General features: G+C 35.1%; 1 protein-coding gene across 11 annotated transcripts in view; it reads left to right on the top strand.

The window, feature by feature from the left end:
• Positions 1–24,506, top strand: part of CASK (calcium/calmodulin dependent serine protein kinase) — a 225,617-nt gene that overhangs the window by 173,992 nt on the left and 27,119 nt on the right. For all 11 annotated transcript variants that reach the window (XM_042789080.1, XM_042789086.1, XM_042789084.1 and 8 more), the window contains 6 exons: positions 4,721–4,798; positions 6,361–6,441; positions 11,961–12,149; positions 12,680–12,758; positions 18,785–18,870; positions 20,707–20,775. In XM_042789080.1, coding sequence (XP_042645014.1) covers positions 4,721–4,798; positions 6,361–6,441; positions 11,961–12,149; positions 12,680–12,758; positions 18,785–18,870; positions 20,707–20,775 — 582 coding nt within the window. The remainder of the gene's footprint in view (positions 1–4,720; positions 4,799–6,360; positions 6,442–11,960; positions 12,150–12,679; positions 12,759–18,784; positions 18,871–20,706; positions 20,776–24,506) is intronic.

Genomic DNA, 24,506 nt, shown 5'->3' with positions numbered 1-24,506 from the left:
CTGGGGTGAGGGGGTAGAGTTATTTGCTTGAAAATAGAGCATCCAAGCAAAAAGAAAGCCCATCATTAGGGCACATACAGATTTTGCCCTGCTGAAAGTGTGCTGGTATTACATAGAAAAGCATTCTGTTGAGGACAGTGAAGAATGAACCAGTTCGTTCTGTTCCACCAGAAACCACCTTTGGTATGGTCCCTGAAGGACTTATTGTTACAGGGCTGCTGAAAGACAACAGTCTGTAAACAGACTGGTTTTCTGTGATTAAAATTCTGTAGCTAACTGCACACAGTAGTGTGTTCTGTACCACAGGCGTATATAAAGCCTAATTTGTCATTAATGTTTACTTTAATTTATGATGTGTGCAAATAGGTTTTATTGAGAGTTTTCTTAAACATTTCATAAAACTTTCATGTAAAGGTGCTTTGGATTCTTCTATCGAAGGGAACAAATATTCTTTTTAATGTGTCTAAATGAAACCTCTAAATTCAGATGCTTTCAGAGACAAATTATGGAGCTACAAATTCCTTCTTCTGAATTCCTTCTGCTAGAGCTATTGCTTAAGTGCAAAATATTTTAAAAGTACTGGAAAGGTTTTTTCAAAGATTGCAAAGAAGGTCGGACTGCTTCAGCAGTTCTGGTATATTAATGTATAGTATAAGCTTTGGTCCTCTTACCAGCTTCTGGTGTCTTCTGGCAGAAAGCTTCTAATAATCTTCTGTAACAAGTAAAGACTAATTACTGTTAGAGTTAATGGGGTTTTGAAATAAGCTTAATAACATAATGCTAAAAAATTCTGTTGAGACTGAAGACACAATTAAATTTGGAAATGAGAGATACAAAGTAATATCCTGGATTCGTCCTTCTGTTTATATGAGTATATACCAAACAACAAATGGTTTAGAACCAGACTTTTTTTTTTAATGTCAAAAAAAATTCTGTGAAAGCATTGTTGAAATGGTATAATGAAAAAATTAAAATAAAAAGGAAGTACTAAGAGGTACTAATACTTCCTTTGTTTCTGAGTTTACTTATTATTACTTCATATATTTTTAAACATACATATTTTGGTTGTATGTTCTTATTTTTGCTTTGACTACATAAACAGTTAATGTAGAAATAGTGCTTCTGATGCAGTCTTGTACATAATATTATTTTAATTTATCCTAAGAATGCATTAGAAATACATAAGGACATGTGAACCTGAACAAGATTAATGATTTGTGGGGTTTTGCCATGTTGTATGTATCTATAGATTTTAAAACAGTATTGTCGTTTTACTGTCTTCAGTGTGTAATAATTGCGTTTGTCTTGTCTATTGTAATTTGTGCCACTACCCTCCAGAATAATTTAGTGTTGCAGTACATTATACCAGAGAGAATTTGTGTGGCCTGAACAAAAGGTTTTTTCCAGATGAGATGTGAAAATAAACAAAAGCAGTTTGGTAACAATACTGGTTGTCTCCACTAGGAAGATTTTCTATTACTAACATCAAATGTCAGAGTACAGCTCTTTTGTTGTTAAAAAGGGATTAAAAACAGTTTTAGGTCAAGACAGAGTTCACCATCATTTCAAAATCCACAATTAAAACCGAAGAATTTGTGGCTTATCTATAAACAGACAAAAACTCTTGACATGATGAAAGCCATGGTCAGCTCCCGTATTAAAAGTAATTCAGAGCAAAGTGATAGTAATGACTAGCTGCACATTTACAGTGTGCTTAAAAAAATACTGTGTAGGAATTGATAAACTACATTTTTCTTTATGTCATTTGGATTTTTTCATGTGGAAATCTTTGATAACTTCACATACAAAAATAGTTCTTTCACTACTACAATTGGTTCCCTTTAGGACAATTCATAAAACACCAGTTTTATTGATATAGATATCGTCTTTCAAGAAATTACAAAATAAATTATTTGCACTGAAATTTTAAAGCTTAATCTGTTGTTTGTGAAATATGTGGCTAGGAGAAACAATTTTAATTATGTAACCTGGTCCCTTTGTAAGCTATACTTGGAGTATACAATTTCAAAAATGTCTGTTTCTGATTTTTTTTAAAAATCCTCAAGAGTGTAAATCAATTAATTGCATTTCAGGTTGGAGAAGTTCAAGTTTCTTTTCAGATTTATTGTGGGTTTTATTTGCTTCTTGCTTTTTAGAGTTAAGATTGGACAGAACTTTGAAGAAGAACATATTATACTCATGGTAAAAATGTAATGTGGTATAGGCTGTTTGCATAGTGTTTCCATTAGGCCTTGCAATGAGTGCCTTCTACTGTAATGAGCTTTGGATGTAGGAGGTACCCAAGAAGATTCTCTAGGAGAGATCTAGTGAAGCTACTAAAAATACATCCTTTCTCTAGTTGAGGATGTCTTCTACCTCCCGAAACAATGAATGGATCCCGTGGCTTGGGTAATATATAGGCTTTAAGCCTTAATGCAAATATGAAAGTTTATCTTTTAAGTACTGTCAGAGTCTCTCCCAGTGGTTTGGTGCTTTGGAAGCAAATCTGAGTAAGTAGCAGTCTGAGAATATGAAATTTAAGTGCATGAAGGCACTAGGGAAAAATAAATGCACCCTTGTTTAGTCTGAATTTTTGCCTTGATTTTTTATAAACATTCTTAGAGGCACTTTGCTTTCTGCTTTCCTTTTTGCCTCCTTCCTAGTCTGAGATGATAACTGTCCCATGATAGTGATAAAAATTTTTTTCTGTAAACTGCTGGTTGTTTTGGATCACAAGAACATAGTGACTTGAGTGAAGTCAGGAACTGCAGTGACTTAGCTTTTAAAGAATTACTAGAAGTAACTTATAAAAATATGTTCATGCTAACTTTTCTGTAATTTCATTAATCTTAAACAGGATATGTGTGTGACTTTCAGAAAAATGCATTCAATAATATTCATGTTGGATATCATCCGTTTTCAACAGCTCCTACTGCTCTTTACTCAGTACAGAGTGCTTGATGCAGTTTCTTAACAGGTATATAAATGTGATACTTAATAATTTGAAGTTACTGGAGTTTGGGTAGGTTTTGTTTACTTATTTAAGAAAAGGTAAAAAACAAATAATTGAGTATGCAACTAAAGTATCTCCTGAACCATAAGCTAGCAGAAAGTTTTTACTTTAAAAGCTTCAACAGTAGTCAAGGCTGATTAAATTACTGAGTACCATGGTGTTTTTGCAGCACAAGGTGAAATTGTTGGATGTGGAAGAAACTGATTTAGCGTGACTTTTCTACTTTCCTTTCCATAAGATAGTGTTATAACTGTCCTGCAGACAATGCTTTTTGAAAGTGACATTGTTTCCTCATTTTGTATTTATCTGTGTATGGACTTGAAATGTTCAACATGTGCATTAGAATACAAGGAAAATGATAATATTGGATTTCATTTATTGCAATTTACATCTCTTCTAAAACTGAATTATATTTCATGGGAGAATAGAAGAGGGCACTGCTGTATCTTGACAAGATTGCCGTTTTCAAACATCAAAGGCCACCCTCAGCCAAACAGTGGAGTGTGAGCTTCTCAGAGGAAGCTCTGGAGAACTCCTTGCTGAGCAGCCTAAATGGGGGGTCCTTGTCAACTCAACCTTTACAGTGTTCAGATTTGCTGAAGGTGTTAGAGTCCCTTGTGTATTTTGAATGTTCATTTACATGCACTATTTTGAATTTCAGTTGAATTTTGAGTATTTCCAAAGTTGAGAGATTCCACAACTTCCCTGGGCAATGTGTTGCAGTATTTCACCACCTTCAGTGTGATAAAAACTTCTCTAATATCCTAAAAATAGTTATTTGTATCTTTTTTCTGTCTTATATTTCAAAGTAATAATCTAACATAAATGGGAAATAATTACAGGCATGACCATCTTTATATTGTTTGAAATGTAAACCAAAAGTTTTTTACTTGAAAATAGTACTTATTACTGTGCCTGTTTATTCTTAAGTATACATTTATTCCTTTAAATCATACACAATATTAGGTTTCTATGAAAGAGAGCATGTTATATCTATCTCTAATTTCAAACTGAAGATAGATCTTTCTCCTATTGTGTTTTGCATAGTTAAGGGGGGTTTTTTAAGTTTTTCTTTTTAAATAACTAACCTGCAAGGTTTGCAGTTTCCTATTTAAATACATTGTCATTCTTCTGTCCAGTAGAAAATCTCATAAAATACGTGTACTCTTTTTTGTGAGCACTCTTTCTTGGAAAGGTTTGCTTTTCTCTTCTCCAAAGACTGAATTTTGTAGCATTCTATCTTCAAGAGCATTTTCCCATATTCTGAGGTTTATTTAAACTACTGTTTGGAATGTTTGATGCTTTGATTTATTGAGAAAAGTGGAATATGGAGATTAATTTGATTTTATAGCAGAATGTATGATTTACAGCATTTATTCAAGATTTATAAGATCGCTTCTAGTAGAAGAATATATTTTCTGTAAATCTGTGAAAAAAGCATGGGAGGTTTGCAGAATCCCTTAACCTCTTGAACTTTCCCATGTCATCCTATGAACTCTGAATCTATGGTACTGTTAAAATCAGGAAATGTTTAAAAATTAAAAGCCAAAACCCTAAGATGCTAGATTTTGTATACAAAACATCTGTGGGTCTTGCAGTATAACAATAATCTTAATCATGATGATATAAACAGGCTATTGTTAGTGCTCATCATTACTTTATAGAAGGTAGCATATGATTTTAGTAGCTGTTTTCTTGTTATTTCAGCTTTATGACAAAATAAACACAAAATCTTCACCACAAATCAGGAATCCTCCAAGTGATGCTGTACAGAGAGCCAAAGAGGTAATGGCTTTAAAATATATTTTTTACTTTGAACATTTGATTGTACTTTAAGTGGAATATTTTTTTCTTCAGTCAGATACTGATATGTACTGATATGTACTCTGGCTCATAATCTGAGTTATTTCTGGAATTCTACCATTGTTTACTTATGTTACATAGCAAGTTGCATATGCTTGCAGAATTCCATTATGTCTGTAAGGATTATATATATTATTCAGTTTCATCATTAAACCTTTGCTGCAATAATAGCAGTATTAAAAGGAATATTCCTGTTGGGTAAATGCAGTATCTTTCATGTTCACATTCAGTTTATCTGCAGCTGACGTTTATATGTCTTATCTGGTGTTTATATTACTTAGTCACAAAAAAAGATATATTTCTAGGTATCTGCTTTTTTAATTGAACAACTGAGCTTATCATAGATAGTTCTAAGAAGAGCAGACCCTAAGAAGAGGGTGATTCTCCGCCTCTACTCTGCTGTCGTGAGACCCCCCCTGCAGTCCTGTGTCCAGCGCTGGGGCCCCCAGCATAAGGACATGGACCTGTTGGGGTGAGTCCAGAGGAGGCAACGAAGATGATCAGGGGGCTGGAGCACCTCCCTTATGAGGACAGGCTGAGAGAGTTGGGGTTGTTCATCCTGGAGAAGAGGAGGCTCTGGGGAAACCTTATTGCTGCCTTACAGTACTTAAAGGGAAGCTGGGAAGGGACTCTTTGTCAGGGAGTGTAGGGATAGGGTGAAGGGGAACAGTTTTAAACTGAAAGAGGGTAGATTTAGATTAGCTATAAGGAAGAAATTCTTTGCTGTGAGGGTGGTGAGACACTGGCACAGGTTGCCCAGAGCAGCTGTGGCTGCCCCCTCCCTGGAAGGGTTCAAGGCCAGGCTGGACGGGGCTTTGAGCAACCTGGTCTGGTGGGAGGTGTCCCTGCCCATGGCAGGGGGGTTGGAGCTAGATGATCTTTAAGGTCCCTTCCAACCTAAACCACTCTAAGATTCTGTGAAGTATCTGGTTGCAGGCAAATAAGTTAAAGCTTATTTACTCCCTCCTCATTCCCCCAATGATAAGCTGAAGTATGGCTCAGATTTTATAAAATCTGGATCTTAGAGGTGGAGTAGCAGATGGACCACCTACACTTGATGTCTTTAACAATTTAATTTGTGGAGAGAAGGTTTTATGAGTATTTTTAATTCTGCTTTTAAACTGATTGTTTAAATAAATTGAGACCATGTGTGAAAGTAGCAGTTGGTGGTGGTGATGTTTGTCACCTATTAGCACTTCATTTCTGTCTCCATATATTTAGCTGTTGGAGGAATATTGTCAGTTGAAAAAAGAACAACTGTTTCCTTCAAATTTCTGCCTTAGTCTCTCTCAGAAAGAAAATCAGTGAGGTATTTTAATCTCTTGCAGGGAGCATATTCTCCTAAGCCTTTTATCCTGTAAAAATATTCTTTTGTAGAATCATTTGCAGATATTCTAACTGGCCGGGGAAGGTTTTCATTTATTTGATTAATAGCTTTATTTAAACGAAAGTTACTATTGGTATTTCTCCTGCTTATTTTGCAGGTATTGGAAGAAATTTCATGTTACCCAGAGAACAATGATGCAAAGGAGCTAAAGCGTATTTTAACACAACCTCATTTCATGGTAAGCAAATGTTACTCTTGTTGGGCTATTTTTTTTAATATTCATTATATTAGAAAACATAAATTCTAAATTCTCCCTAAAATCTGCAAGTGATGAAACTGTATACAATACAATATGCCTATTAATAAATACTTCTGCTGGTGTGGCAAATAGTTGCTATTACTATTACTGTTGGTCCCCATTACTGTGCTGAAAACTGTCAGCAGTTTGGAGTAATCTTATTATGGAGCAGTTCACTGTCTTTTCCAGGGGATCTGTGTTTCACACAGAAAGAAGAACGAGTCCTTTTGGATGTCCATAGGTAGAGCTGGGATCCTCCTTTTTTCCTTTTCCCAAGGTCTTGTTAGGATAAAGGTGTCTGAATTCATTGTAAAATAAGTGTTTATTTAACATTATTTTGCAATAAATCAATAGCTTGTACAGTCAAGTGAATTTGTGTTACATATCAACTTTACTGTGTCTGTTTCACAAACCTGATTTGTGGGCAGTAATTGTCCTAAGTCAGAGAAGTGACTGCTTAATAACTTGGTTCAAGTTACTGAAGTCCAGTCTTTTGAAACTGATTAAAGGATTTCTTTTTGTTTATGCTGTGGATGAAGTTCATAAATTCAGAAATAAAAGTGTTTGCTTAATCTGCAATACACTTTTGTCAGTTTAAAATCATGAATTTGACCTTCCCTAACACAAGGATTATATGCAGGGAACTTTGTGGGATTTGCTCACCTGAAAGCTGAATTACTGTAAGTCTGAAGGATAAACCTAATTTCCAGGAAAGAGTGAGCTGAAACCAACCTTATATTCAGGTATAAGAATAAATCTGGGTAGCTGCATGTCCCAATGTGTTCTTTTCATGGCCACTATAGCTTTGGGAGCATTTATTTTAGTAATTTAAATCAGATCAAGAGTATGTTTTTGAAGTGAATCTCCTGATTGTTCCTTTATAATGCATTGGCTTGTACCAGGTAAGGGTGTCAGAACATGCAAACTAGACTCCTTTCAGATAAAATTAAACTTGAAGATGTACGCCAGAAGCCACTATAATCCAGCAGCTGATGGGTATTCAGTCCACAGAGCAAGATGGAAGCTGTCCAGAATTAAAACCTCCTGCAGTGCATTCAGTGTGTACATCAGGTCCTCACTAACCCAATTGTTTTACTTGTTGATTCATTCCTATTTAATTGCACTAATTGCTAATGCAGACATTGTTTTTTTATGTTGTACTCAGCAACAAACTGATATGTCATTGCCTGGAGTTGATACCTATCCTGAAGTGTGTAACAAATCTGGTTCGACATTTAACAGGAATACTTGCTTGAAATAAAACATAAAACAAGGTGGAATGGTACTCAGACATATTGTAAGAAAGACTTAAAAAAAAAAATGGAGGGTGGGGGAAAAAAAACAAGAATACTCTCTGGTACTCAACTTCTTTATTTGGAATCTGATAGGTTCTTTTTATTTACCTTTTTTGCATATTACCACTCAGTATTGCAGAAAAATTAGCCACTCTGGAGAAAGGGGATTTTTTAAGAATAAATTACTTTTAGAGTAGGTATCAATAAAAATGGTTGTGGCATATAAAAATTTCATGTATCAAGTCAAGTGACAGGAAAAGTGAGTTGGAAATCATCTTTTATAGGTATCTCTATTTCCACCCAATATCCTCATAAATTTAAAACATCTGTCAGAATTCTTTTGCTGCAATTCTATAGAAAATATTTTTTATATATAAGCAATAAGCTGCAATTCCATAACAAATATTTTTGTTGAAGAGTAATTTTACTAAGTTAGCCTGTGGCATCCCAAGCTAAATCTCTAGTTGATGGAGTCCTATCCCTTCTCCTCATATTTCATGTCCCTTGCAGTTGTTCCAACATTTATCTGACACTGCACTTCGCTATTGCACCGTGCTAAACTAGTAGGAAACTGCTCCAACAAAACAATGAACCATTTAGCTGAAAGAATTAGGGACAATTGGAATACTGACAGAGCCAGAATGAGCAAGGGGACAGAAACGCACCGTCTGGGTTAGGGAGGAATGGCACAAACATGTAAAGCAGCAGTGGAATCAGCATATTTTGCTGTGGAACCATACCTGTAGGGTGCAGATACCAAAGAGTCTCCAGATGTCAGAGGGAATCCCATTCTCTCCCATCATTCCCACTCCTGCTCCCAGACACACCTTTTATAAGGTTACAGACCTTACAAAATTATTCTTACATATAGGGCATTCTGCCAAACTTTCCTTCAGAGCCAAAGCCTTTAAAATAGATACTATTAGGAAAGGAAATAATTGTATAAAACAGTATTGTCAGCCTACACTCAGTGTGTTTACCAAGCATTGTACAGAGCAATACTCTGGTTAGTAAATTGCTGAGTTCTGACACACATAAACTGAAGCTATAAGGTGTAATAAGCAGGATCATGTTTGTTAACACCTGTATAATAACAGTATTTTACTATTATTATTTATATGATTATCTAATGTGTATACCTAATTGGAAGACAATGGAGTATAGTCTGTCTCATTTACTTAAATAGTGTTAGTGGTTTAGACTAGGTATAGGCCTTTACAAAACCAAAGCCAATAAAGTATGCATTTGTAAGTACTCTTATTGGCACTGAGATCTCGGAGTTCAAATTTTTTTGTTGTTTTGGTTTTGTTTTACCCTTGTGTACCTTTTGGGTACAGGAATAAATTATTAATTTAGCCTGTATGTGCTTAACATTTTAATTTAAGAAATGTATGTAAATTTTGCATAAAGGTATTTCTTCAGATAATTGATTTAAGAATTGTTTAAAAGATTATCATGTACCTCATTTGTTGTGTACAAATTTCAAGGAGCTTTTGTTCCATTACACAACTTTGAGTGGTTTTTCAAATGTGCCAATTTTATCTGTAAAAGATTCTATTATCTATGTTTAGTATGTGGCAGCAGTTGAAATGTTTGATGTTCTAGGAGACTTTTACTTAATTACATACTGAAGTTTTACCCATCATCATGTGCCCTCCTACACTGTTCTTTGCAGACAAAGATCCTGCAATATAGCAGAGAGCAGTTGTTCTCACTAAACTTACTTTCAGCAGGATTATCATGTACTATAAATGAGAGACAGGAAGAAAAAAACATCAATTATCAAAATTAACAAAAATGCATGAAACAAGTATCTCTAAAGTCCAATAGCAGCCTTTTTATTAAATGTTTTCAATATTTAAATTGAGCTTGCTGTACTTCAATATCTGCTGTCTCTGAATTTGTGTTAATTTTTGTTAACACATTCAGAAGTCATCTAGTATAATTATGAACCTTTAAAAACATTCAAATTACCATATTTTAACCTCCTACAAAATTTGTATTACTGCTAAAAATATAGTATAAAGCAAGGCAAGTACTGGATGCGAAACAAATGTAAGGCCCTGAATTACATAAGAAATGTATTATTGAAGCATGGAGAGTATAATAGGTACAGGAAGGTGCATGAAGTTGAGTAAGTAGCTTTGAGTAGATTGAGCTGACAGAAGCACAGAAGATCATCCTACTCTCTGCTTGCGTATAAAGCCAAGACCATGCTCACTTTTCAAATGGATGTTTTTGTAACAGCCAGAGCTAAGGCATGATTGCAGATGGCTGCTCTTGTCTTGTTTGGGAAAACTGCAAAGTTTTCAGATACTAGAATGAGAATTAAGCAAAATCCCTAAACCTATACAAGAGTATTCACACATAAGTTTACACCCAATTAAGTAAATCAAATTAAGAACTGATTTAATTAAAGTGGTTTAACTTACATATATGGACCAGATTTCTAATATAAAATGTTGCTTCAGTAGTACAGACAAATGCAGAGGAATTGTTGAAAGTTTGAGTTTAGTGGTTGACAAAATAAGCTGAAAAACAGAAAATACAGATATAGGTTAGTATTTAAATAAAAATAGTACTTGTGTAGGTGGGATTGAAACACTGGAAAAACAGGAGAGAATGTGGGCAGCATTGCTAGTTTAGCAAATTTCATTCCATCGTTATAATGCTGTATTCCCAACTATGGTTTGAAACTGATTTAAGGAAAGGGAATTTAAACTGTTTATGAAGTTGTCTTTTATAATATGGTACACTTGAGAAGTGCTACCCTGGAAGTAAATTTAGGATTTTGTAGAAGCCATAAAAATCCCATTTCTGCCTTGGATTCCACATCAGAACTACATTTTGCAGGGATGGGGTTTTTATCACTTTTTTCAGTTCAAGTTCTGCTTAAACATTTTAATTGAAGACTAAGATGTTTCAGAGCCAGATTTCTCTGCCAAAACAAATTCTAGATGGTCAATCTCAAGCCTTGAAAGAGTGATGAGTTTTGCAAATTAAGAGATATACGCATTTAAATTAAAATTAACAAGATGTAAGATATAATATAGATTGACCTAACTATAGTGGTGACTGATAACTCTGCTACTGTAGAGATATTGTAAGACCTAGGCTTGATCCGTCCATTTGGGTATAGAGGCAGGATCTATCTCTGGTCCTTGAGTTAGTATACGAGTAGAACTACCATGTTCACATATAAATCGTATTTTGTATTTGGACAGAAGCAAGCTAACTACAATTACTCATTATTAAGAGTTGAATGCAAATGTGGAATGGATGTGATATGGGGCTCTTAAAGATATCCTGGAGAATAGTGGAATGTCATACCATAAAAATACCTGATACCACTGAATACTGCTTTGCAAATGTGTACACTTTGTTCAACTTTTATCTCATAATACTGTGTTACACTTTTTACAGCTATGTAGGCTTCGTGTCCTTGCCCTAGCTTAGAATTCTTGCATAGTCAGTTGTTCTGCTCATCAAAGATATTTAAATACATTCAATCAATTACATGTTGTACCATTCTTTGCATCAAGAAGCAGGGTAAATCTAATGAAGTGGTACCTGAGAAGTCTGTTGGTTTAGTTTGTAATTTTTATCAGGCTTTTTGAACACACTGTGGTTGTGTTGGATCTGTGCTCTGGGGGAAGAGGAGAATATGGAAGTGATTATGTTAGTAAAGAACAAAAAACAGTATTTCATTCTTTCAGTCAATACCAATCCACAGTCTGTCTTTATTATAATGAAATACCATTGGATCTGAACACCTTTCCATTTTACTAGGGTAATTATTATAGAATAGGTAGCTTCCTAATTCTGTGTCTAGGTACATAAATAAGGATGCCTTAATTCTGACACCTTGCAGGTGTTCAAGAAGATGGGGAGAGGGAAGCGGCATCATTCTCACTGAGGCATATACAGTAGAAAATCAGGTTTGGTCATGCAGATTTCAGAGGCTAAGTATGTGTGTATGCATTTGCAGTCTGCTGAAGTTTATCTTAGATTCCTTTAAAGGAAAAGTTCCTATATAGAAAGTGAGGCACAAATATCTTGCATTTCCTTTAATTTCTGAAAAGCTTCAAAAATACTTACAAGGAATGAGTGCAGGGCATCAGAGATGATGGAAGTCTGATATTTTGTTGCTGTAACCTCCTCTAGGCCTTACTTCAAACTCATGATGTAGTGGCACATGAAGTTTACAGTGATGAAGCGCTGAGAGTTACACCTCCTCCCACCTCTCCATACTTAAACGGAGATTCTCCAGAAAGCGCCAACGGCGACATGGATATGGAGAATGTAACACGAGTTCGACTGGTGCAGTTCCAGAAGAACACGGATGAACCAATGGTACGGAGGGAACCTCAGTATTTTTCTTAACTCTGTACTGGTAAAGACCAGTATTAAAATGATTTTTTAATGACACGATCTGAACTTTGAAGTAGAGTTACGGGTATAATTGGAATAGTTCAGCAGCCATTGTAGATGCATATCCTCCCATATCCTTAACTTAAAATGATATATCTGCAATCATACTACTAGAGCTGCACCACTAGAGCTGGTTTTTATTTAAAAACAACCTTATAGTAGTTACAGCAGATTAGGCTTTAAACCAAACTGGACACTTTGCACTTCAAAGTCCAAAATTACATTTTTAACAAACCAGAATCTTATATGCTCATATATTAAAATACTGCATCTTCACTTATAAACAGTATCTGTTTTCATTGCTCATATTTAAGTGAGTGGCAAAGTTTTTATTTTAACCTTAAAATTTATACCCTGCCTTCAAGCTTTTAGGAAAAGTGGCTATTCTTAACTACTCAAGAATCACGCTGCTTAATGTTTATTTTAAATTTATAAACATTTCTTTTTTCTAGGGAATCACTTTAAAAATGAATGAGCTGAACCACTGCATTGTGGCAAGAATTATGCATGGAGGAATGATTCACCGGCAAGGTAATCATATGTCATGAATAGTTTTGTCTTCAAATACAATTATTTAGATCATTTTGTATGAACAATGTAATGGTACATGCATTTTGATTGCTACTGTTCCATAGTGGTGTACCTCTGTATCTGGATGGAGTCCTGTTAACTGCCTTTGTTATCTTCCAGTTGCAGATGTCTGCCAGTGGTTTGAGATTAAAAGCCACTGTGTTTCATTTAGGCCTTAATTAGGATAATGGGAGTATAGCTCAGTAAGAAATCGAAATGTCAGTAATTTCTGGAGCTGTACTTCTTTAATCCTCTTTTTTAAAAAAAAAAAAATCCTTAGACTAGTTACAATATTTTTCCTTGCAGAAATGAAAGAGCTTTGTTACAACAAAAAAAATATATTTCTCCATGTATTTTCACACAGTTCTTGAGGATCTTTGTACTTTTGATGTTGAGGGTCATAAAAATTATTTTTGAAATAAAAATATTTCTTGTGTCTAGAATTTGAATCTTTGTTTTCAGTTTTCACTACAATAGCAAACACTGCAAACATGCATCTTTTCTCATCTCTAGTCTACTCCTTTTTTTCTATTTTGTGTGTCCAGATCAGGTGTCAAAAATAGCTGGTCTTTATCCTACTTTAAACAGATTAACTTCCCTGCTAGGTTGTTCACTGAAAGTTTGGATTGCACCCTTAAAAAGGTTACTTTAGCTTTTACAGCTTGCCATCTTCTTCTTTTGATGAACACAAAAATTTTCATCACTTGTCAAACTGAAGTTCCTTCTAGCCTACTGTTCTATTTTAAGGGAAGCTAAGAACAGGTAATTGGAAGATGCTACAACCCAGACTGGATAGTCCAGAGAGTTGTAAAAAGTTTCATGATCCCCTCGGGTTAAATTAAGGTGAAACACCACCAAACAACTGGTTAAATTGTTCAATTTGCAGTAGAAACAACTTAAACCTGGAAAAAATAGTAAGCGATGTGGACTCTTATTGAGAAATCTATAAGAAAGAAAAGGAAAGGAAGGGAGAGAAAGAGACTCAAAGAATCCAGATCACCACCCCACGTTCCAGCATTGTCTCAGGTCTGGTAATCTTGGGTGGTGGGTGCTTATCCAGCAACATTCTCTGTCACCTTTTGTCTTCTCTGCTAAGACAAAGAGAGGTGGGTTCTGCATTAACTTATTTGCATGAGACTCAAGGAAAAGGTAGAGCATGGGTTCCGTGCGTGCGCTGAGCAGGGATGGGGTGCATTAACCCTTCCATCCGATCAAGTCAGTGCTCATGATCTCCCCCTTACCACCTTTACCTTTCCCCCAGATTTTGCTGCTTTGGCAATCATTCAGCCTTCGGCTCCTTCGGGGGCAGGGTGTTTCCCTCTTATCAATCCTTTAGCTCTTCTTCAAGGGTATTGTCGTTAGCAATGCCTACATCATTTATCAAGCTCCTAAATTAAACTATAGGGATTAACCCAAACATATGGTTTCTACATTTCTCCACTTTGAGATTTGCCTATAGAACTTGGCAATACAACCACAAGGGAGTGGAGCCATGCACCTTTTGGTGCACTCTGCAATTCCTTGGGCAGATAGTTCATCCTTGAGACTTTCCGTGTTGATGAATGTTTGAGGCATTAACTCCTTCAGTTCCTCACAGAAGACAAAACATAAAACAGGGAAAGGGTTCAATGATCCTTTCTCTGATATATTCACTTTGTCTCCTTGATATGAACAAACCTGTCAAGAAGCAGGAAAGATAAAACATTTCATACAAGCAAGTATGCAATTCATATAGACTTCTGTATTCCTTTAGAGGACCCTCTGAACTTAAATGTATTTGGCTTCTAAAAGTGAATTTTAAAAGATTTCCCTAAGATTCACAGGAAGAAGGTTTTCTTCCAACTGTACTTAGGTAGTGGTGATCACGTGCAGAGTAATGTTTTGCACAAATGTGTTCCATAATGGGGTTAATAAAACTTTTAAAACCTGTTAAAACTGGCTAAAAAATCCAACTATACCCATTAAAAATCTGTTCTTTTCTTTTTTAATTGTACAGTGTCTTTTCTTTCTAAAGATTTGGGGAATTTAACCTATATGTGCTTCATCTAAGGTAATTTCTGCACATAGGTTTAGTTCAGAAATCAACTACACTTCAGTATTTCTGTAGTATTGTCATCTTTTTTTTTAATGTTTCTGATTTTGTTAGTGCTCTTAGGTGCCTCTTAGATTCACTGCTTCATTCAACATACCTATATTTAGAATATTTTTACTAAATAGAACAACACAAATGTAAGTTGACATAGATCTTAAGAACAACATATCTTTGAATCCTATAAAAAGGGTCTGTGGCTTTAATTTGTTTTGGGGTTTTTTTTATGTTGTTGTTGTTTCTTTTGTTTCCTCTTGCTATATGGAAAACTCCCAGACAATAACAGCAATGACTAGATAATAGATCTACTGGGAGGGTTACAGGAACTGTATAATTTCAGGTCTAGCAATATTAAGTACAATTCCCAATCACAGAATAGTAGCTGCTGCGAAGTCTGTCTCCTGTCTCTATGTCAGCTGTGTCTAGTCCTGCTGATTACAGTTGTCGTTATTCAAAAGGTGGGGGGATTTGAAACTAGAAGATAGGCTTGTGAAGAGCTATCTACCTGAACCTTCCAGAGGATTCAGCTCAATGAAAATGAAACATCAGTTTCAGTCATTAAAAATCAGACCTTTTGTTGACTAGGATAAGTAAATTAATTGTATCTTAGATGTCAGGCTGTTGATTATGTCTTGGATTTCACCTTTGTGTCTGTGCCTTATCTTAGATCCGTTGTCCTTTTTACATGTGGATTTTGCTTAGACTACTCATACCATAAATGTTATTTTCAGGGGATCTGCATATAGCCTGAATACTCAGCAGCTCTCGGTATCTTAACCCATGGTGGTTTTGTTGCTGACTCGTTTTGGGGTATACGTGCTTAAATGTGAGTTCATTCTTAAGACTCATTTAAGAAGAGGTCCCAGTATGGCATTTAAAAAGATTTCCAAAGAAGAGAGAGGACTTGTTGGCTACGCATATAACCTCACCAGAAAAACAGAGATTGTGCATTGTCTATGCTACATTCTCGACTTACTGTAAAACTCACTAATTTTTAAAACACTGATACTCCTGATAAGTTTTATTCAATTTTAACAAAATTTATGTGATGACTTGGTGAAAATACAATTATACATTCACAGTCTTTCACTTTCCAAGCCACAGAATTTTCTTTTGGCTACAAAATACATTTCTGAATAGGGACTCCAAAAATTTGTTCTGTCTTCTTCCTAATAGGGTAGGATTTCTCATACTTCTATGCAGAGCAAGAGCACACACTTCCTCAAACTGTCTTCATTATGGTTTGCAAAGACAAAGTAAATTATTTACTCCAGAAATACATTCGTTCTTTGTTATTACAGGTGTGTTATACATCAATAAGTCAATTATAGCTTAAGTTCTAAATAAATACTGCACCATCAATAGAAAAGGAACTAAGAGCAACCAAAATTAGATGGTTAAGCATAGGTATCATGGGAGTTACAAATGGTACAGAAGACTCACTATTCAAAGATGTCAAGAATACTCTTTTTCCAAAAAGAAAATTTATAAGGAGTAAAAAGTTTCTGCAAATAATAAAAGCCTCTTCCCTCAGATTGAAAATTACTTCTTACAGTTTATCAAGTGCATCCACTCCCAAAAATAGAATGACCATGTAATGCTTTATTCCCAACTTTTATGTATACTGCTCCATTTCAGGCATGAACAGAACAATATCCACTTCTGTCAGAGCAACAGAAATAGGAAGTGCTCCAGAAGAGGGGATTTTATCAAGTGCACTATTGAAACAATTTGATACAGGGCTATTACTGAATCTGATTCTCATTCTAATATTTAATTCCATCAGATTTATATTTTGAATAATGCCAAAGAGTCTTTATACTATTCAAGGGCATATGCTCTGATTCAGTATTATTGTTTAATAACAATTACACTTCAAACACAATTTAATTTTGGCATGATACAGTCAACATAGAGCCTCATTACTTTTTAGAATGTATTTTTTTAAGACTTGGGTATTGAATGAGTTCCTGAGAAAGCCTGACAAAACTCAACTTTCAATCAGTTTCACTAGAGATTTGGTCATTACTATTCTAGATGTGAACTAGATTAATTTGAAATTCAGATGCAGGACTGTTGCATTCACATTCAGTAAACTATTAACTGTGATAATTTTTCCACTGAAGAGTGAAAGAAGAATTGTGATGAATCCTTTTTTATAATTTCACTATCAGCAGATCAACTCCTGTAGAATTGTTTGGAGCATTTAATGTGGCTGAAGGACTTACTCTTGAGAGTACTATAAGTTTTTATAAACTTTGGGCTCTCTCCTGTAGCACTGCCAAGTAAGCTTCTGTTTCACAGAAGAGAGCCCAAAGGGAATCATAGCAACAGAGCTTTTCAGGATTCTTCTCCATGTTTCAGGCTGTGTTTGTGCTTAGCAGGCACACAGTTTGATTTTTATATGTTTATCCAGCTGGAAGTTTTACTTGCATGGTATTCGTTAGAAAAACTGACTATTTTGGTTAAAGAAAAAAATTTTTAAGGTTTTTTCAGGATTCTAGTTGATTTACTTTTTTCAGGTAATTTTTCATATGTATGTTTTAGTTTAGAAAATGTTTGCCAGTTGCTAGTTTTCCAAGTAAGATTAATTATATTAGATATAGTAATCGTATTAGGTACAGTATTTAGAAAAGATACTTGCACAAAGTATTTAAATCATACAGCAGAAAGAAACATATATTAAGTAAATGGTCTTGTCATATTTCATTACATATTAAAAACATCTTCTGCCTAATAATAAACCATGGAAGTTTTTTTTGAGAACTACTGGAGAATTAGGTGTGCTTGAGCTACTCAAGTCAGAATTATCATCCAGAAAGAGCCTCCTAGGTTGCTTCTAATCACAAAGATAGTTCATTTGCTGCCTCCTCCCTTTTGAGCTTTTGTAGTGTCTTAGAACCATGTTGTAGCATGCCAATCCCATCCCACCTTCAGCAGGCCAGTTTATGACTTGCCTAAGCTAAGTAGATATTTGTTTCACCATCTGACATTGTAGGTAGTCACACCAATCATTACATTCAAGATGAAGTCAAGTGTATGACGCAGAAGTCTCAGACACAACATGCACGATCAACGTGATCAAGTTAATGCCACTTTATTAAAGGATACACATCAATTTATACACTAGCACAAAGTGCACGCGTTACGTTTTGGTTGCTAATAGGTTAAAGCTGCTTGTTCAAACACCTTGCTCTGCCATACCTACATTCTGTTTCTCCCTCTTGTTATCTTGTTTTTTACATTCCATCCTCCTTACCTCTCTGCAACATAGACAGTTTCTCAAAACCCCAATTTCATTATCTCTTTCGACCTTGCATATGTCCTTCACAACAGCTGCAGTTGTGAGGCCCCTCGCTCTGGATCACTCACAACATGCTTATTTTCTTCCAGCCACTCCACAAGTATACATACAGAAAATGCATACTGTAACTATGGTAAATTAAAATCAGAGAAATTTAAAAATAGAGCAATCTGATAGATAAAATTAAGACTACATCCAGAAGCCAAACTGCATTACGTAGTCATCTGATAAAATACTGCTTGAATATCTCTTGAATATCTATTGAATGTTTCTAGCTAACTGGTTGCAGGGGACTTTCTTTTCAATGTGTGAGTTTTTGCAGTGTCCTTGTAAGGGACTGATGTATTCCTCGTGTACTTTATAGGGTGCCTGGGCATCTCATGCTGGTGTATTGACTTCATTCTGAAAGACAGATTCGTAATCTTTGATAGCTAATACATAGCTACCAAAGTCCTTTTCTGAATCTATCCAAAAAAACCTTATTTTAATGTCATTTCATATTTGTGCTTTTGTATGAATATTAGTCCTGTCTTAAAGTTACCTCAATTTGTAAAAACATGTTTGAGATGATTGTGTGTTTGGTTAACTCCGCAGGTACGCTACATGTAGGGGATGAAATTCGAGAAATAAATGGAATCAGTGTGGCAAATCAAACTGTAGAACAACTACAGAAAATGCTTGTAAGTGCCTGAAATCTTTCTCATGTTCCTTATAAAAGTGCTTGTTTTATTTTGACAAAACTTTTATGTAATTGCATTGTGACTTCCCCTTTTTCTTGTATTGTTGATAGCCTGCATGTGCATGTAACACAAAATCTTCCTGTGTTCAGCTGTTAAAGCCTTCTACAGGTTCTCCCCTGTTTTTTATTAGTGACTTTTTTGCACTTTATACCCAGGAGTGGTAGAAGGCACCTCCAGGTGTCATTTTATTTATTCCATTTAGTCCCACTGAAAAGATCATTGACACCCAACCATTCCTGACAGATGTACGTCTGACCAGCTCTTTAAAAAAATTGAGTAATGGAGGTTCCCCAAACTCTCCAGACAGTTGACTAGAGTACAACTCCCCTGCATTTTAGAAAGTTTTTTCTAATGTCTGAGTTTCCTTTGTTGAAATGCTGGAGTTTCTTCTCTTGTCTCTAGTGGACATAACAGAAAAAATACTACTTTCCTCCTACTACTCCTCCCAAGTTTGTCTATAAAAATCATGACCTTATTATAAATCTCCAGTCTACACCAACTGTAGTCACTGAGTATACTATGAGAGAAAATAAACTTTTCTCAACTGTTGGTATAATTGCTACACAAATACAAAGACAATAGATCATAGAACCATTCAGGATGGAATTAACCTCAGGAGGTCTCCAATATAATCTCCTGCACAAAGCAGGGTCAACATTGTATGCAGCCCAGGTTGCTCAGGGCTTTGTCTGGTTAAGGCCTGAAAATATCCAAGGAGAGAGATTTGACAGGACAGTTGCCTCTTTGGACAACGTGTTCCAATACTTAATGTTCCAATCCTTATATGTCGTTGGAGCATCCCTTTCAATTTATAACTATTGTGGGTCATGGTTATTGATGAAAAAAAATATTTTGAATCAGACAGTTTGGCTTTTTGCAGGAAAACTCCATCTTTGACCTTGCTAGTAGAGTCAGTTTGATATTCACGCTTGCAAATTTTTCTGCATGCAAACTTGGGATCTTGAATGTTATCACTAATACTTTTATTGTGACCGGAACCATACAGACAAGCTTAAGTGAGTCCAGGCAAATAGCATGTTCAGGGGTTCACAATAAGCCAGGCAAAGAGAGAAAGGGGAAAAACACCAACCTCATTTGAAGTGGTCTGCTTACCTTTCTACCCAGATCAAGTCCTACAGTTGTCAGCCATGCCGTGGCACTTATATTCAAACTGTCATTTAAGAAAATATGGCTGAGGAAATATGTTGCCACAATCTGCTGTTATTCTGCAGTTTCTACTTGTTATGAATATTCTCATACTACAGTAAATGCAAACTAGCAGACCCCATGTTCTGTTTTGATAAAAGACAATTTCTTACATTTCTACTTTTAGTACAGTAACATGCAGATTTCCAGAAACTGTGAATGCGCTTTTGCTATTTAACATGTATGATGATAGGGAAAAAAGTGTCACTTTAGTAAAGAGTCTGTGGCTCACAACAATATAGCTACAAAGCAAAAATTGACATAGAAGAAATCTACACATCTCTGAATCTCTCACCTTAAATTACAGCTGTAGGTTCTAAGCATTCAAAAACTGGTCAGGCAAACAAACTAATAATGTATGTTTATATTTTAGATTAGTGTGAGACAGTTTAAATGTTTGTTTATAAGTGAAATGATAAATTAGCCATAACATTTTAGCTTTTCTGAATATTTACTTTAGGAAAACATACTGCTTCTCTTGAGCTATGATGCTCTCTTTTCAAGCATTAGTGATTTGGAGATTTTATCTTCAGTGTTTTAATCTTTTAAGAAGTACTTCTCTTTTTGCAGAGGGAAATGCGTGGAAGTATTACCTTTAAGATTGTGCCAAGTTATCGCACGCAATCTTCATCCTGTGAGGTAATGAATTTAATGAACCATCCCATTTCTTCCTCAGTCCTGTAACTAACTGCCTGCTGATGGCTGAATGTTACTGCTTTCTGGGAAATTGTTTCTGCCTGTCCTATTAGATCACGCACACCAATTTTACAACAAAGATAACGGAACATGAGTAGGTCCCACCTACCTACTCAGCCCTGCCTTCATATCCATCTCATCAGCACCCTAACTAACTCTTTACAGCCTACTGAAAAAAAAAAAATAGGAAAGGGGATCCTCAACTCATGCATTTAGGAAGCCCCTTTAAAAAAATTACAATTTAAATTAATTCTCTAGCAAGTCTATTAAAGTTCCTAAGCTGAGGAACAATCCTCATTTTTTTAGGCATTAAATATTATTTTACTGCTTTGGGCTGTTAAGGGTTAATTGAAGACTCTGTTTCTGTATAACCCTGTTGAGGTAAATTTGTGATGGTTGTCTGTAACAGTTACATGTGGCTTAATATTATGTTTCCATGAAAAAATGGTATTTGTCATTACAGAATAAAATCAGATTTGGAGTTAGTTCCTGTTGAACTAGAAACTTGGTATTATGGTTTTTGCACAGTAATGTTTTCCCTTCTGCTCACAAAGTTACGTTCCAGATTGCAATTGAAGGGAATTAAATTCTAGAAAATGGCTACTTGAGAGAGATACTGTTCCAATTTAGGCATACAGATGGCATATGCACTATGTAGATGATGCCAGTCTTTCTGTGCCACATGCTTAACTGCGCAAACAGTTCCCAAATTAGAATTCCAAGAGTGAAATCACAATCCCTGTTGAAGTCAAGCACCTTATCTTAATTAGAGCTGTGATTTCACCCTAATTGTTTTTGTGTCTCAGCAGATGCTAGAACACACAGAAACTGCTATTGTGGTTGTCAGAACAATCTGTTTGCAAGAAAAAAATTACTGCTTTTTGGTTGCCTTCTATACTTCTAATAGAAGTCAACAAGAACTAAAAGGTTTAGAAGTAGAAGGTTTGACGAGTTTTCACCTGTGAGTCTGATTTTCTTAAAAGGTGTAAATATGAAATCAAAAGTTTTTCATGAAATACAATGGCTTAAGAAAAAATCATAAATCTAGAGCATGCTGACAAATTTATGTATTGACTTCTGTGCTGTAAATAGCAGTGACAATAAAAGATATCTCACTTGCCAATATTAAGATACAGAAATTGGTGAAACTGTAGACCTGCTGGGAAGATGATTATTTGGAAAAAATAGTTCATCATTCAGCTTTAAATTAACACTACTAGATGTCATTTTAGTAGTAGCAGGTCATCTCTTTTCCTTAGCTTTGTGTCCTTAGGTTCTTCATAACTATTTATTTGGCAGAAGAGAGGAAAATGGACCCTTACCTTCCTTTGAAAAAAACAGCAAAACTAGACATGTGTGGTCAAAGACAGAGCAAAAAAAAATTAGCATGTCTGATTATCACACTTCATGGCATTTAGCATTCATTTAATCAGAGGTGGCTGAGTCTGTTCTACCTGAGTTTGGCTAGATTTTCAACTGTTACAAGTGTACACAAAAAGCCAACATTTTAAAATCATTCTATTAAAGCGTCGCTAGTCCTTTGGTACAAATAGAAAATTTTTTTATAGAATTTTTCAGGATTGTGATTCAGATAATGAATCAAAACCTTAACTATTGATAAAAGCTAAAAATAAATGTTGAATGACATTACTAAGACACAGAAAGCTTGCTTCTCATGCTCTCTAGAAGGATAAATGCAGATCTATTGGGTCTTCAGTACTATGATCTTACTACCTAAGTTATTTTTGGCAATATTTCAGTATAAATTTATGTTTAGTTCCCCTCTCCTTTCAATCATGGACTGATACTCCCATAATATAGTTTTAGCAGGAGAGGAATGTAAAACAGAATCAATAACAGGGGGAGTTTTGAGGCTCCTAACATGATCACATCATTGGATTACAAAACACCTTGTTAATCTTGAATAAGAAAAACTAAATATGTTTAGAATCAGAGGTGACCTGCCCTTTATATAGAATATGTCTATATGCCTTTATATGCAAAGGTATAGAGGGGTACAGGATGTTATTTTTTTAAATAACTGAGATTTACATTTTATTTGTTATATTTGTCTTCTTTTGTAGGCATTTAAGAGAAATGTTGTAGTGGTGTTTTCTAAATATTAAGACACTTTTGAATATATAGGGAAGTCTTGTGCCTATAGTATATAGTAGTATTTCAGCATCACTAGGCAGCTTCCAAAATCTATACTGAATAATTTCAAGTTTCTTAGGGATTAGAGGCTTTTCCTGCACCTATGCCTTCCATTCAGTCACCAGGCCTTCTATATCATGGAGTAGACTTTGCTTGAAAACATAATACTTATGAATTTCCTTGTTTAAAAATCTGATCAGCTGATGTACTGTGAGATGACCTGTTTAGTCATTGGTGTGGCAAATGGCCTGAATTATTCTGATGTCTAAATAACAGTGGCCAAGATGTTGTTTTCTGCTTCAGATACCCAAGACACTACAGACTTACATAAATATGAACTTAAGTAATTATTGCAACACATTCTTCTTATGGCTGATGACTGCATATGCTGTTTATACATTTCAGCCTTATCCAACTGAGTAAGCATTTTGCTCTAGCTATATTTACATTCTTTACTTTGTACTGATTAAACACCCCGAGTAACTTTTTATAGTGTCAGATATATGAGAATGGTAAGTGAAATACTTTTTAAACAAAATAACTTCCCTTATAACCATCCTTTGTGTTTCAGATTGTCTTTGTTAAACCCTTAAATTGTTTCATTAAGAAGAAAAGCCTTTATATATATATGAGATTTTAAAAATCTGGTGATAATCACCATGGATTTTTTCCTTTAGTCTTGTAATATTTGCATTAGTGCTCGGACTACAAGATTTTTTATAGTCTTAAACCTTTTTTGCATCTGTATTAAAAATACTGCCAGAAAGGTCCCTTGAGCAAGACTGAAATTGAAGTGTATTTTTAGGTTTTTGGAAAGTATGTGTCTCTTTTTTTTTTTTTTTTTTCCTCCTTTTTTTGTGTATATGGCAACAGTGTCATTAATCTAGCTGTTCTTGTCAACATCTGATTTGATCAGGTCACATCTAATTGACTTCTATAGGACTGCATCTCAAATGCATTGATTTATCATTCATAATCCACACCTAAGAACAAGAAATCAACAGGAAACTAGTTTTGTGATTTTTTTTTCCTCTAAGGCTTCAGCTGTGGTGCTTCAACTGAAGAGCAAGAATTCAAAAGACTGCTGTTTTGTTATTTGACTTGGTGATAGACAAGGTTGGGAAGTCTAGATAGTCAAGTTATACTGAAATATGATGATAACGCTTCTACGCTACTCAGAATCATTGGATCCTCCAAGTGTTTTTCTGCTTTTATTCCAGAGAGGATAAAACTAGAAGAGGAGAACTAGGGCTTTTTCTGATGTATTGAAGAAACAAATTCACAGCCAAAACTGAAGTTTTCCAGTCCAGTTCAAAACAGTTCTAGTATTCTACAAAGATCTCTATACTCATTGATTTGGCTCATTAGACTGTGCAAAGTACAGTTTTTCTCTTAACTGTGGAGTCTGATATTTTTTGAAAGAAAGACCAGGTCCCTAGGAAATTAAGAATCTAAATGCCTTTGAAATTGTGGCTGAAGTGCCTAATTATTTAGAAATTGTATATATGCCTCTTGACTAG

The sequence above is a fragment of the Tyto alba genome, unplaced genomic scaffold (genome assembly GCF_018691265.1).
Source record: "Tyto alba isolate M040663 unplaced genomic scaffold, T.alba_DEE_v4.0 Super-Scaffold_14, whole genome shotgun sequence".
NCBI lineage: Eukaryota > Metazoa > Chordata > Aves > Strigiformes > Tytonidae > Tyto > Tyto alba.
The sequence above is the reverse complement of the archived record's forward strand: the minus strand, read 5'-3'. Positions and strand labels throughout refer to the sequence as shown.